A 15,919-nucleotide genomic window follows, 5' to 3' on the forward strand; every position below is an offset into this window, starting at 1 on the left:
GTGGTTCCCTCATCCCAACATCAAATGCATGTGTTGAAGCTCTACCCTCCTATGTGATGGTACTTGGAGTTGGGGCCTTTTGAGAGGTGATTAAGGTTAGATGAGGTCATGAGGGTGGGGCCCCCATAATGGGATTAGTGCCCTTATAAGAAGAGACCTCTGAGAGCTGTTGAGAAGCAGAAGAGACAGACCTTGGCTAAATGTAGGTGAAAGCAGAGGAGGCAGCCAGGGTCAGGTTCAGATTTCTAGCTTGAGCACCTGGATAGAAGAAGGGGTTTCTAAATGCTCCTTAGCAGGGCCTCCTTCCACGGTGAGGCTCCAGCATGGCAGGGATTCTAGCCTGTGTGATCTGAGTCAGTCCACACATGCTGGGTGTCAAGACCACATAGCCAGCTAGTGAGCGAGGGAACCGTGGATCAGCTCAGGGCTGTGTGGCCTCATCCACCCTGCCTCGCTCATCATGCTAGATGTCACACCATTCCCAGAAGAGACCTGACCCTTCATGCCCTGCAGCCTGCTATTCCCAGGCTGGTGAGCCAGGGGGCCCTCCCCATCAATCTCCTATCACTACCTGCCCCACCGATGCTGCTCATTGCCACTCTCGTGGCCAAGCCTTCTCTGATCCATCATTCCTGCCACATGTGGGCACGGCCTGTTTGAACACATGCCCTTGGTACTATTTGATGCTTATCCCACACTGCCTTGTCCTGTAGTCACAAGTGTTCTCTTTTTCCTAACAAAATGGCCAGCTCCCTGAGATAGGACCACACCCTTGGCATCCCTTTACTGGCTATGAAGATCCAGATTCTAAATTCTCCATTCTGGCTGCTCAGTAAGACAAAAAAGAGGACCAAGGAAAATGCCCCAACTGTACTGTGCTGGGTCAAACTGTCCCTGCCAATTTCATGTCCACCTGGGACCTCAGAATATGACTTTCTTTGAAAACAGAGTCTTGGCTGCTGTAATTAGTTAAGATGAGGTCAGATTGGAGTAGGGTGGATCCTAACCCAATTTCTGGTGTCCTGACAGACAGACACATGGGCAGAAGGCCAGGTGACCATGGAGGCCACGGTTGGAATGATGCGTCTACAGGCCAAGGAACACCACGGATAGCCAGCAAGATCAGAAGTCAGAAAGAGGCCAAGAAAGATCTCCCCCAGAGCTTTTAGAGGGAGGATGGTCCTGTGCACACCTGGATCTCAGACCTCCAGCCTGCAGAACAGTGAGAGAATCGATTTCTGTTGTTTCAAGTCACCCAGGGGCTTCCCTGGTGGCTCAGTGGTATAGAATCCTCCTGCCAATGAAGGAGACTTGGGTTTGATCCCTGGATCAAGATCCCCTGGAGGAGGAAATGACAACCCACTCCAGTATTCTTGCCTGGGAAATCCCATGGACAGAGGAGCTTGGTGGGCTACAGTCCATGGGGTCACAAAGAGTTGGAAACGACTGAGTAACTAAACAACAATATGCCACCCAGGTTGCGGTGCTCTGTCATGCAGCCCTAGGAAACCAAAACACGTATACTCGCCCCCTAGCAGTCACGCTTGCACAATAAATACTTGCTGAATGAATGAGTATATGAGATCAGAGGGTGTTAAGACACACAAAACAGCTAGGCGGCCAAGATCAAGATGTACTGATACATTCCCAAAGTTGGCACTGTCCTCAGACCCTAACCAAAGTTGACAGTGGTTTAAGAGTTCAATGGCATGAGAACAGGGGGAAAAAGGAATCAACAACTGAAAAGTGCACAAATCGTTAAACAAGGATTTCTGAGTTACATGGATCATGTGAGGAGGACCACAGTTTGTAACCATCTTCCTCTTTTCACCAGGGCTTCTCTGGTGGCTCAGTCGGTAAAGATTCCACCTGCAATGCAGGAGACCTGGGTTCGATCCCTGGGTTGGGAAGATACCCTGGAGAAGGGAATGGCTACTACTACTACCTACTCCAGTATTCTGGCCTGAAGAAACCCATGGACAGTCCATGGGGTCGCAAAGAGTCGGACATGACTGAGCAACTCTCACTCCTCTTTTCTAGGAAGAAAAACAAAGTATGACTGGCCATGTGGACCTCAGCTTTCAGAGAACAGGACTGAGACACCACACCTGTTGGGAACACGCCTAAGATTATATAGCAGAGAAATACAGGGGAAAGAAGCGAGTGAGCTTTACAATACCCATGCCAGCAATCCCCTGGCCAGGTCAAGGCTGCAGCAAAGGTTGCTGACAGCAGTTCCTAAATCTCTGCCCATCACGGCTTGTCACTGGGCTGTTACCTTCCTCTGTCCCCAGACCACTCCACCCCTTCTCACTCTTCCCTGCTTGTTCCTGTCCTCCCCATTGGAAACTTGGCACCCTGGGATCAAGCAGGTCGATGATGCTATGGACCATCCTCCATTTCTTCTATTCGCTCTAAGATGGGTGTGACCCAACACATGGACCTTCCCAGCAGTAGTTCTGGCAAAAACAGGATGCTACCCAGTGGACTAACTCTGATGGAGAGGCATCAAGGGGGCAGAGATCACTTGGAAGGTGGAGTTTGAGGATGGAGATCTTGGGTTCAAATTCTGGGTCTGTAAAATCTAAGTAGAAATCTTCCTCGGGTGCTTGTAGTGAGGAGTAAGGGAACTCAATGACATGGTGGATATATACGGGCTTGAGAACCTGTGAGTGGCAAGACCGTCCCTGACCATCTATACCCCACTCTTCAAAATGTGTCATCAGAACTATGCTGAGATTACTGAGGGTGGCTTTAGAATAGCCGCATCTGAAACCCCCCTGCCAGTTCAATAAGAGCCAGATTCTAAAAATATCCTACACGTGGATAGAGTTTTTACGATACAACTAAGTGCTTAGTGTGGGCTTCCCTGGAGGCTCAGTGGTAGAGAATCCGCCTGCCAACATCTGGGCTGGGAAGATCCCCTGGAGAAGGAAATGGCAATCCACTCCAGTATTCTTGCTTGGGGAATCTCATGGACAGAGGAGCCTGGTGGGCTCCATGAAGTCGTGAAGAGCCAGACATGACCGAGAAACTAAACAACAACAGCAAGTGGTTAGTGAAGACCTTTACTAGAGATTCACTGGGAAGAAGCCAGGGTGGCTAGTAAAGGCAGTGCTGATTTCCAGGGCTTAGTCGTGTCCTCGGGTGGTACTAGCCTGGCTGACTCAGAGGAGCCTGGAATGTGGCCAGTCTGGGTCTCAAGAGGCCCGGCTGTCTGGAGCTCTGAGGACCAAGCACATCTTCAAATCAGCGCTGACTGCTGGTGATGCATTCTTGGGATCTATTTATTCTTGTTCAGTCGCTAAGTCATGTCTGACTCTTTGCGACCCCATGGACTGCAGCACACCAGGCCTCCCTGTCCCTCACCAGCTCCCAGAGTGTGCCCAAGTTCATGTCTATTGAGTCAGTGATGCCATCCAACCATCTCATCCTGTTACCTCCTTCTCCTCCCACCCTCAATCTTTCCCAGCATCAAGGTCTCCTCCAATGAGTCAACTCTTTGCATCAGGTGACCAAAGAAGTGGAGCTTCAGCTTCAGCATCAGTCCTTCCAATGAACACCCAGGACTGATCTCCTTTAGGATGGACTGGTTTGATCTCCCTGCTGTCCAAGGGACTCTCAAGAGTCTTCTCCAGCACCACAGTTCAAAAGCATCAATTCTTCGATGCTCAGCCTTCTTTACAGTCCAAGTCTCACATCTGTACATGACTACTAAAAGCCTAATTCGGTATCTTACTACTCAGACAGATCATCAAAATGACTACTTGATGTCCTTTTATCAGGAAACCAGGCTGACAATCTGGAGCTTGCTTGGACTCCTCCCTTTCCTCTGCTCCGCACCCTTCCTGGCTCTCATCCAGGTGATTCCCGAGGCAGGTCTCTCTCTCCTTCCTCACTGCCTCCCTCATTGGGGTCCTCCCAGCCTCCTTTCCTGGCTCCAGCTTCTCTCTCTGACCCACTGTTGCTGTCTGATTGATCCCGTCAGAATCAGGTGTACTCAGAGCCCTCGGAAGCCCCTCACAGTACAACGAGCAGCCCTCTCTGTTGGAGACTCCTGCAAATCATCCCCAACCTGACCCCTTCTTCTGCAAGCTCACAGTCTGATGCTTCTCAATACAAACTCTCTTCCACCTCAACCAAAGCTTTCTCCTCATGGTGTCCCGAAGTACTAGCCAAGTCCTGTCCCTTCTAAGAGGCCCGTCGCTCTCTGAAGCTCACCTTCACACTCATCCCTCTGATCTCAGAGGGCACCTGGGCCAAACCCCCACATCTCAGAGCTGGGAGAAGCCTCAAGCATCACTGTGCACAGATTCCCCAGGGAAGCATCAGAGTCTGGATGGGCCACTCTACACCCACGCGCCTGTCACCGTCCCTCCTCTCAGACTGTGGTCCCCAAGGAGGACAGGCCTACCTGTGGGGCTAGAGCCCCACTCTCCAAGGCCCTGGGCCTCACACAGCATCCAGCATATGGGAGAGATTCAAGGCATGACTTCTGGGGAGTCGTGGAAGCTATTATGTGGTGTCAGCAATCCCAATGGTCCCTGCATGAGCATTATTTTTAATTTTATTGCAGTGTAGTTGATTTACAATGCTGTGCTAGTTTCTTCTATATAGCAAAGGGATTCAGTTATATATATATATACACATATATAATATTTTTGTATTTACAATATACCAACAAAGCCTGTCTAGGCAAAGCTATGGTTTTTCCAGTAGTCATGTATGGATGTGAGAGTTGGACTGTAAAGAAGGCTGAGCGTTGACGGGATCAATCAGACAGCAACAGTGGGTCAGAGAGAGAGGCTGGAGCCAGGAAGGGAGGCTGGGAGGACCCCGATGAGGGAGGCAGTGAGGAAGGAGGGAGAGACCTGCCTCGGGAATCACCTGGATGAGAGCCGGGAAGGGGGCGGAGCAGAGGGAAGGGAGGAGTCCAAGCAAGCTCCAGATTGTCAGCCTGGTTTCCTGAGAAAATGACATCAAGTCAGGTCCTGAGTAGTCAGATCCCGAGTTAGGTTTTTAGCAGTCATGTACAGGTGTGAGACTTGGACTGTAAAGAAGGCTGAGCGTCGAAGAATTGATGCTTTTGAACTGTGGTGCTGGAGAAGACTCCTGAGAGTCCCTTGGACAGCAAGGAGATCAAACCAGCCTATCCTAAAGGAGATCAGTCCTGAATATTCACTGGAAGGACAGATGCTGAAGTTGAAACTCCAACCTGATGCGAAGAACTGACTCACTGGAAAAGACCCTGATGCTGGGAAAGACTGACGGCAGGAGGAGAAGGGGATGACAGATGAGATGGCTGGATGGCATCACTGACTCAACGGACATGAGTTTGAGCAAACTCTAGAAGATAGTGAAGGACAGGGAAGCCTGGCGTGCTGCAGTTCATGGGGTCACAAATAGTCGGACACAACTTAGTGACTGAACTGAACTGATATATTTCATATTTTCCATTACGGTTTACCACAGGATACTGAATATAGCTCCCTGTGCTATATAGTAGGACCATGTTGTTTATCCATTCTATATATAATACTTCGCATCTGCTAATCCCAAACTCCCAATCCATCCCTTCCTGCCTCCCCTCCCCTAAGGTTCTCTGTATCTCTGAGTCTGTTTCATAGACATGTTGACCCGTATCATACTTCAGATTCCACATGTAAGTGGCATCATGATATTTGTCTTTCTCTGTCTGATTTACTTCACTTAGTATGATCATCTCTAGGCCCATTCATGATCCTGCAAATGCATTATTTCGTTCTTTTTGAGTAATACTCGGATGAGTTTTAAGATTCTCACCATCTACATCGGCGCCATCTCAGCTTTTCTATCGCTGGAGCAGGTCGGAACAGAGGTAAGCTGGGACAGGAGGAGCAGAGGTCACTCCTCCTCAGCCACAGGAACAGACCAGAGCCCCTCACTGTGCTTCTGGCCTGGCGTCCACATTCTTCTCCCGGCTCCTGCCACAGGGGGCAGGGGAGGTGGGAGCAGAGCAGCCCCATGCCTAGGTCCCTGCCTGTCCACCAGCCGAGCCCACCCCCCGGCGCAGTTCTGCAGTCACCCGAAAGCCCTGAGCCGCTCTGGCTGGAAGCATCTCCAGCTCAGAACTAAGGATTTGGGGACTGGGGAGAGGGCCTTCCTTGGTGGCACAGATGGTAAAGAATCCGCCTGCAATGTGGGAGACCTGGGGTCGATCCCTGGGTTGGGAACATCCCTTGGAGGAAAGCATGGCTACCCACTCCAGTATTCTTGCCTGGAGAATCCCCATGGACAGAGGAGCCTGGCGGGCTACAGCCCATGGGGTCGCGAAGAGTTGGACACAACTGTGCGACTGAGCACACACGCAGATTGGGCAGAAACACCAGGATTCTTCTGGGATCAGCCAACGGGAAGGGAAAGGCAATTCACTCTCCCTTCCCAGATCCTGAAATGAGAGATGGGGTAGGGGACCCATGGGTGTTGGAATCTAGACAATGACCTGCCAAGAACAAATGTTCATTGATAGCTGATGCGGTGGGCCTGAAGCCAGCGAAACAGCGACCCTAATGTAAACATTGCAGCAGAACTATGCTAATCCCAGGGTGGCTGCTGGAGGTGGGGTCCCGCAACTAACGGCTCTGCTCCCACTTCCCTGATGTCACTGGGGCTCTGGATTCTCATCGCTGACGTTTACGCTGACATTTACACTGTAGTGAGCTCTCGGGCCTCAATTCGTGTGTCCTCTCTGGGGCCCCAAATATATGCACCGGGCTGTGGCCAGCCTGCAAAGCCAGCTTTCCCCAGAGCCTCAGGCAAAGGGTCAGTGGGCAAGGCTGGGTGCAACTAATGACTTCCACAGCATGCACTCCCCTCCTGTCCCAGCAGAGCCTCACCTCACCTCTGCTCTGACCTGTTCCAGTGAAACAGAGAAGATGAGACAGTGACAGTGCAAATGCGGAAAAGCTTAAAGCTCATTCAAGGGACTTCCTTGGTGGTCCAGCGGGGAAGAATCCGCCTGCCAACGCAGGGGACATGGACTCAGTCCCTGGTCTGGGAACAAAGATCCCACATGCCACAGGGCCACCAAGCCCATGTGTCACAACGACTGAAGCCCCTGCACCCTAGGTGCTCCAAACAAGACAAGCCACACGAGAAACCCACCCACAACAACTAGAGAAAGGCTGCACACAGCAGCGAAGAGCCTGCAGAAGACCCAGGGTGGCCAAAAACAAATAAATACTTAAAAAAGAAAAAAGCTCACTCAAATATTATCTGCTCCATTCCCCTCCCAGCAGAGTTGGATGTGGAAGGTGAAACAACAGAGCCCCCTGCCACCCGCTATGGTGGGAGGGGGAGACACAGTGCCCACATATGAACATTTGTTGAATGGGACGCTCTACTAGATGGCCTATTTTTTTCCTCAAAAAAGCAGCCTACGGATACGTATGCTTTGCCAACTTGCTTTCATGAATTGAGAGATGAATCTTCTAGCCCAGCAGGGCCACTGGCTGGGGATTTGATGTCAGCAGGTCATTTCTCTGCTCTGAGCTTCCAGGGCCTTAATTACAAAACAAACGCAGGATGGGCTAGTTGATTTCAGAGCCCATTTGTCACTCTAACCTTCTGGGAGTCTATGATCATCCACGTTGCGGACAGAGCCTGCTGAGGCTGGAACACGTGGCTGCAGTCTTGCCATCAGGCCGCTGCTCACACACTACCCCTCCGGGGTGCCTCCCCTCTCTGCTTAGCTTTCCTCCTCCTGGAACTCCTCGTCTGCCTGATCATCTAGGTTCTCTGTTTCTTTCAGCGCCACAGAGAGATTCAACAGACCTGATCAGTGCTGAGAACGCAAAGCAGGAAACAGAAAGCACCACTGTGAATGTACACAAAAGACAAGCCAGAGGCAAAACCTGTAGAAAACTGTATAACAAAGTGAGAGAATGCAACCGTTTGGGGTCACGCTCAAGAATAACATAAACAAGGTCACATATATATAAATATACACAGTGGAGCATTTGTGGATTCTGAGCCAGGAAAAGGAAGAATGGGAGGGTGTGCGGTGTGTGCATGCTTAAAGACTGAGTGGAACTGAACAAAACTAGTAAAGAAAAGCCACTCAGACCACAATATACAAATTCAGCAAAGCTTCTCTGCTAAAAATCCCTTATCCAAAAGCCAGTTTTGTCTTGTTGAAGTTATGTGGTAATTATATTCCGCTATGCCAAAGAGAGCTCTTTTTAATCACATCATTTGGGTCCCCAGCAACCATGAGAGATGGAGGAAGGGGAGGGAGACACAGCACAGTGGTGGTCCTGGGAGGGACAGGGGCCTCATCTCTGAAAAGCCAGCAGCCCATCAAGAATGCAAAGCTTGGGACGTCTCCGGTGGCTCAGTGGAAAAGAATCCTCCTACCAATTCAGGGGGTTTGATCCCTGGTCCAGGAAGAGTCCACATGCCATGGGGCAACTAAGCCCTCCTACTGCAACTACTGAGCCTATGCTCTAGAGTCCACGCTCCGCAACAAGAGAAGTCACCACAATGAGAAGTCCATGCACCGCAACTAGACAAAGCCCGGGTGCAGCAACGAAGACCCAGCGCAGCCAAAAGTAAATAAATAAATACCAATTTTAAAAAATGCAAAGCTTGAAGACTGGAAGGCAGTCCTGGGCAGAACTGAGGTGAAACTTCGGTACAAGGGAAGCAAGTGTGGAACTTCGTTTCAGAACCAAAGAAAGACCTCTTAGAGGATTCCACCGGAAGAACCGTGGCAAATGGGTGATCTGGCGCTGTTTTAGCTTGAGCCAAAAGGAGAGTGGACTCAGAAACTAAGAAAGTGAAATGCTCGGTAAGGCCAAGGAGGCTGCACCAGCAAGAAGCATGGGGATATCATCTGTGGGCCGGGAGAGGAAGGAAGGGGGAGTGCCTGGTGGGAAAGTGCTCCCCTGAAAATGTTAGTCACTCAGTCGGGTCTGACTCTTTGGGACCCCATGGACTGTAGCCCGCCAGGCTCCTCTGTCCTTGGGATTCTCCAGGCAAGAATACTAGAGTGGATTACCATTCCCTTCTTCAGGGGATCTTCCTGACCCAGGGATAGAACCTGGGTCTCCTACAGTGCAGGTGGATTGATTCTTTACCAGCTGAGCCACAGAAAAGCCCAAACAGAAGAGACTACCTCCCATATATAGGGACAGACCTGAGGGACCACTCTCCCTTCTGTCTTCATGGCTCCTAGCCAATCTCTTTCCACCCTGGAAAGTACCACAGTTAGTGACCAAAACATGCTTTTTGAGCCAGAAAGACCCACTTTGAACCTCTGTCACTTTGTCACTTGCCAATTGTAATAAACACTGGGAAATTCATTAGTTTCTCAACCATAAAATGGGTTCGGGGACTTCCCTGGCAGTCTAGTGGTGAGGACTCTGCGCTTCCACTGCAGGGGGGCTCAGGCTCAATCCCTGTTTGGGGAACTAAGATCTCACATGCCACATGGCATGGCCAAAAAAAAAAAAAAATGGGTTCAATAACACCTTTTTTGCAGGATGTGAGGATTAGCAGTTGTCAATGTCCATTTAGAGAACTAACGCTGACAAAACGTCTGTTCAACTGTAGGCTCACCGTAGGTTACGATTCAGTGTCGCTGCTGTTACTAAGCACTGACCAGATTGGGCTGGTGCTTCCCAGGTGGTGCTAGTAGTAAAGAACCCGCCTGCCAATGCAGGAGGCATAACCCAACGTGGGTTCGATCCCTGGGTCGGGAAGATCCCTGGAGGAGGACATGGTAACCCACTCCAGTATTCTTGCCTGGAGAATCCCATGGACACACGAGCCTGGCAGGCTACATACAGTCCATGGGGTCGCAAAGAGTTGGACAGAACTGAAACAACTTAGCATGCAGGCTGGGGAGGTCAAGGAAACAAACAGCTGAGACCCCAGGTGTGTGGATTTGGACACACAGCCTCCTGTTCTCCTTTGATTTCTGAAATGTGAAACCAAAGTCACCCAAGAAAAGAAAACCAGTCCTCTGACGACATGGGCTCAAGATGGAACAGTTGTTCCACAAACATTCCTCAAGTTTCAGTCACATGGGTCACACGGTAGAACAGATGAGGGTGGACTGAAGTTACCAGATGGAGCCCTGGCGTTGGGTGGAAAACCCTGGGCTGGCCATTGAATTACACACTTAAATGGGCGAATCTGAGGACATGTAAATTGTGTGTTAGTCACTCAGTTGTGTCTGACTCCATGTGACCCCATGGACTACAACCTACCAGGCTCCTTTGTCCATGGGATTCTCCAGGCAAGAATACTGAAGTGGGTTGCCATTTCCTTCTCCAAGGGATCTTCCCAACCTAGGGATCAAACCCAGGTCTCCTGCATTGCAGGCAGATTCTCTACAGTCTGAGTGAGCCACTAAGAAAGCCATGTAAATTATACCTTACTAAAGCTGTTGAAAGCAAAAGCCCTGGGTTGGATCATTTCTAATTGTGTGGGCCTGGAGTAAGCCAGGTATTTCCTCCTGGAGCCTCAGCTGCTTCTCTACAGAAATCCTATTGGCTCTCCAGTGAATCCTGCCTTCAACCGAGCTCACAGCTGGTGATGGGGACCCACTTTAAAACCAAATGATGTTTTATTATTATAAACCGGACTTGGAAAGTATTATGCAAGTAGAAGTCTCCATCATGACTACTTTCTGCTCTGATAAATACAGAATCTCAGAGGAGGGAGACTTCAGTGGACTAGAGTTGCCAGGGGACTCCTGGAGGAGGTGGGTCTGAGTGAGATGGGAAGGAGCAGTGGGGTCTGGATGAGGAGGAGAAGAAGGGGGCTTTGCAGTGGGAGGAAAGGCTGGAGGAAAGCCAAGGGAGTGGGCAAGGAGGGGTGTGTCTCCAGGGCAGGGACAAGACATGTTCCACTGGACTGGATGCTTCACACAGGGCAGCGGGTGCAAGCTGGCTGTCTATGGACAATGTAGGAACCACAGATACATTGTATTTGGCCCACAGAGTTAAACAATTAAAAATTCTAGAACATTCCACGTTTCTGGTTTCTCTGGAAAAAAATGGGAAGACCTTGTCTATGCTGAGGCCAAAATGGGCCAGACCTGTCACAGTCCTTACTATTCCCCCGACACCGAAGTCACTTTACGCATTGACATTGCTCCACTAGCCCCTGCAGACTGAACCCTGGTACAGGGGACCAGGTGGAGAAGGCAGGGAAGACAGGCTGGGGACAGGGATGCAACAGAAAGCACATCATCTCTGCAATCAGGAAAGCTGGGGTTCAAATCCTGGCCCATCACCTCCCAGACTGCCACTGTAAGCAGCCTCTTAATCTCATGGTTGTTTTTAAAAGACATTCTATGAGTTACACTTGGCCCAGTACCCAACAGAGCTGGTGTTCAAAGTGGTATTATCACTGTCCACTGTCAGCCTAAGGGCTTTTGGTGAACCTGGCAGACTCCGGGGCAGTCATGGTGGGTTCTGAGCAGCGGGTCGTGCAGGAAAAGTACATTTCACAAACTGTGCCTCTGACAATGATGTGCAGGGTGGACAGCAGTGGGAAGGAATGGGGGAGAGGGGAGTAGGGGTGCAGTCGCTCAGGTTTGCAAGAGAGGGAGGTTGGCTATAAAGATGCTCATGTTTGTGGACCTGGAGCAAGAGGCCGAATGGAGGCCTGCACGTTTTTGCCATTATATTTAAGAGTGAAAAATGAAGCTAACACACTGTTAAAGAAAATAAAATATGTTCTTCTACCTGGATGAACTATGGCTTTTTAACAGCCTGGAAGGGCAGGTTCAAATTTGGAATTCTCCCAATTTTTGTAGCTCCACCTGTGCATGGTCAGGCCACCCAAGATGGCTGTTCTCTTGCTCTCTGTCCATCCCCCACCTGACCAGTGCCTGCTTCACCCACACCTACTCACATCATTGACCTTCCTACATACTCGCCTTGGGCCCTAGCTAGTGACAGCTTATCAAAGCGGAGGTGAGGGGCGTGCCCCTATGCTGGTTTCCCTGGTAACCAATGAACCCACCCCACATCAAATCCCTCTATAACTGGCAATCTCCCTTTCCCCCAGGAGCAAAGACCACTGCCAGGACCTGCCAGCTGTCTGCCACACACAGTGGGGAGTCGCTCCAGAACCTTGCTTCAGACTTGTCAGCTCCCCTTTCCATTAAACCATCCTTGTTCCTGTTGCTGACTCCAGGCTCTTTCTTTGGTCTTAAAGATGGGCAAATGCAAGCCTTGTAGATGTTTGGTATGCAACCCAACACAATGGAAGCACCAGGACACTGGGGGAGCACCTCCCTATCCCCAGTTTGAGCCCTGCTTTCCTCCCCAACCCCAAACTCTTGGAGGCTCCAGCTGGTACATCCAAGGCTCTGCCCACCCAGGGCCTCGGGAGCCACCCTGGGCCATTCTCATGGCTGGGGGGGGTGTGAATACTGAGTGTGTGCTGTCTGGGGGGAGGAGAGGGGTGGCAAGGAGGACCTTTATCCTGTGCAGGCCTGGAAATGCGCATAATCCATTTGGATGGAACACTCCAGGGTCTTTGGGGGTGAGACTTAATAAAGGAGGTGTGGGCTTGGGGAGGGAGCCGGACTCCCAGGCCTGGAGAAGGCACGTGCATCATGCGGAAGAAACGCTGAGCGGGAGGGGCCCTCGCAGTCCCCCAGAGCCCGGTGGGTGGCGGAAAGGGGGGTACCTTTGGCCAGGGAGATGTTGCGCAGCGCGATGGAGTGCTCCCAGTCCTTGAGGCGTAGGTCCTCGGTGATACCGTTGAGCACGGCCAGCTCCTGCTTGAGCTGCAGCTCCAAGCCCCGGTGCGCCAGGCGCAGGCGGCGCGCGTCCTCGCTGGCGTTGCTCACCAGCACGCGCAGGTCCCGCAGCCGCGTGCCCTGCAGGGCCACGTCGTAGGACAGGCTGAGGTTGAGGCCGCGCAGCGCGCCGCCCACGTCCGCCAGCTCGTCGCTCAGGGCGCCCACCCGGCGCGCCAGCCCGTCCAGCAGGCCGGCGTGGCGCCGCAGCAGCAGCTGGCTGCGGTTGCTATCCACCTGCAGCTGGTAGAGCTCCAGCTGCGCCGCGTCGCTCTGCTGGGCCGAGCGCTCCCGCAGCAGGACCACCGCCTGCTCGCTCTGCGCCGCCTGGGCCTGCAGCCCCCACAGCGCCCCCTCCAGGCGCTGCACCGCGCCCGCCAGCGCCAGCAGCGAGTCCGACTGGTTCTGCAGCGCGTCGTGCGCCTTCCACACCTGCTCGCTCAGCTCTCCCTGCAGCGGGGCCTGCAGCAGCCGCAGCTGCAAGTCCCGGAAGCTCTCGTTCAGTCGGTTCACGTTCCGAGTCAGCGCCTTCAGGTCGTCCGGGGAGCTCCGGGGCCTGGACACTGCGGAGATGGAGGAGAAGGAAGAGGAGGAGAGATGAGACGGGCGCTGCGGAGGTTCTCCCTCAACCCCCGACCCCGGGGCTTGGAAAGCAGGAGACGCTCAGTAAGAGGAAGGGGAAGCGGAGGTGGCCAAGGCTGAGTGCCTTAACACATCCCCTAAACGGTGTTCAGCCGGTGGTCCCCAAACACGTCTGCCCGTGAGAATCACCTGGCCAGGGATCCCACCTGGAGAAGTTGTGGTTGGATGGGTCTGGGAGGTGACCCAGGCTTTGGAATTTTAAAAAGAGCCCAGGGTAATTCTAAGATGCGATTGAGTTTGGGAACCCCTGGACTCATCTATGGGCTTCCCAGGTGGCGCTAGTGGTAAAGAACCCGCCTGCCAATGCGAGAGACATAAGAGATGCAGGTTCCATCCCTGAGTTAGGAAGATCCCTTGGAGAAGGGCCTGGCAACCCACTCCAGTATTCTAGCCTGGAGAATTCCATGGACAGAGGAGACTGGCAGGCTACAGTCCACGGGATCACAAAGAGTCGGACAGGACTGAAATCGACTTAGCATGCACGCAGGCACAGACTTATCTACGGATGAGGTTGGTCCGTAGGAACCGGTCTCTCTCTCTCTCTCTCTCTTTTTTTTTTTTTTTTGTTTTTTGGAAAGGATCAGACATCAGCAGTTCCACGAGGCTTACCCTCCAATATTCTGTGTCATCCTCTCCACTTTAGAAGGGAAGTACCCTTATCCCCTGGAGAAGGAAATGGCAATTCGTTCCAGTATTCTTGCCTGGGAAATACCATGGACAGAGGAGCCTGGCAGGCTATACAGTCCATGGGGTTGCAAAGAGTCACTAAACAGCAGCAAAGGACCCTTATTTAAGCCCCTTAGGGCTCAAGCTGTTACCGTTGCCCCAGGCAATGGCAAGTAAGACCTGGAGACAGGATTCCAATCCAGAGGGCTTGCTTGCTCTGGAACCCAGATGCTGTCCTCCAAGTCTGCTCTGGAACTGTCTGAAGGGACCATGCCAGCAGCAGACTCAGCCAGGCTCCGGGCAGCGCTGGTAATTCCCACTCCTCAATTCGGGGTCCCATTCCCTCTAGGCCAGGGGAGATGCTTTTTACATCCATACCTTCTCTTATCTGGGGCTTACCAGATGGCGCTAGTGGTAAAGAACTCATCTGCTAGTGCAGGAGACATAAGAGACTCAGGTTTGATCCCTGGGTGGAGACTATCCCCTGGAGGAGGGCATGGCAACCCACTCAGTATTCTTTCCTGGAGAATCCCATGGACACAGGAGCCCGGCAGCCTACTGTCCATGGGGTCTTTATACAACTGAGTGAATTAGCATGTGTGCATTTCCCTTCTCAGGCAAACGACCAGCTCAATGGTCTCCCACCCTTTTCCCTTGGAGAGGTTTCCTTGTCTTGATTATAAGCAGCTAGTTCACAACCTGAAGGGAAGGCGTGTGCCTCTGAGTCATTATCATCTAGCATCCGCTGTCTCCTGCATGCCCAGGGAGCACTTAGGGACACAGCAAACCCTGGTACCTCCTGGGATGTCCAGGAATGCTGGTCTGTTTGCTGCACACTGCCCACAGCTTTGTCTCCCCCTCTGATCTACATGCCAGAAAAATGGAAACTAGTAGTGGGGGTGGGGCAGAGTAGGAGGTGGAGACAAAGGAGGCACAGGGGGAATTCTGCCTTGGAAGTCTTGGGATGGAGAGAGTCAGGGAATCTAGTACACAGCTTGTTCAAGTCATGAGAGGATCCATATACACTAGCTCTTTCCTGAACTTCAAGCTGGGACAGAAGAAGGTGGTTTTGTGGGTGCTGGAGCTGATGCTTCTGCCAGTGCATGGCATTTATGGTGGCCGCCCTGGAGGATGTAAGTCATCTCAGATTGCATTCAGAGGCTCACAGCATTAGAGAGGCATTTGAGCCCCACTTCAAATTCTCCCTTGAGACTTCCCTGGCAGTCCAGTGCTACCACTGCAGGGAGCAGGGTTCGATCCCTGGTCTGGAAACTAAGATCCTGCATCCCACATGGCATACCCAGAAACAAACAAACAAAAAAATGAAAATAGTCAACAAAATTAAAGTGTTCACTCAGCACTTTAATCTCCAAGAAAATCATATGCCCAACCTCTGCTCATACACATTCTCTCCACTTTCAGTTAGTTCTAAGTGCTGGAATGTTCTGTATTCTGTTCAGACTTGAAATTTGCCTCCCTGTAGTCTCTAACCACTGGTTTTGCCCTCTGAGGTCACAGAAAGCTAGTGAATTTTACTTTTCCCACAAGTCAGCTCTTCAGAATCTCAAAGACAGTGATCACATCCTGGCTATGTAACACTGTTTCTGGTTAAAGTCAGCAGTTCCCTCATCAACTGTCTCTTGACTGGCCTCTGAGCCTCCATACCTCCTGGCTAACCTCTTCTGCACATAACAGGGTGTCAACATCCCCTTACAGAGTGGGGCTTGATCTAAATTTGTTTTTTGCCATGGTGTATAAAGACTGGGAAAAGTTTGGAAGAGGGGTCTTCAACTTCATTCTGGTCAGAAGACT

General features: G+C 51.6%; 1 protein-coding gene across 1 annotated transcript in view; it reads right to left on the reverse strand.

The window, feature by feature from the left end:
• SCARA5 (scavenger receptor class A member 5) overlaps window positions 1–15,919 on the reverse strand; it is a 132,327-nt gene that overhangs the window by 40,544 nt on the left and 75,864 nt on the right. The window contains exon 4 of the mRNA XM_043487027.1: window positions 12,688–13,362. Within this exon, the coding sequence (XP_043342962.1) occupies window positions 12,688–13,362 (675 nt within the window). The remainder of the gene's footprint in view (window positions 1–12,687; window positions 13,363–15,919) is intronic.

Source organism: Cervus canadensis, chromosome 14 (genome assembly GCF_019320065.1).
Source record: "Cervus canadensis isolate Bull #8, Minnesota chromosome 14, ASM1932006v1, whole genome shotgun sequence".
NCBI classification, from domain to species: domain Eukaryota; kingdom Metazoa; phylum Chordata; class Mammalia; order Artiodactyla; family Cervidae; genus Cervus; species Cervus canadensis.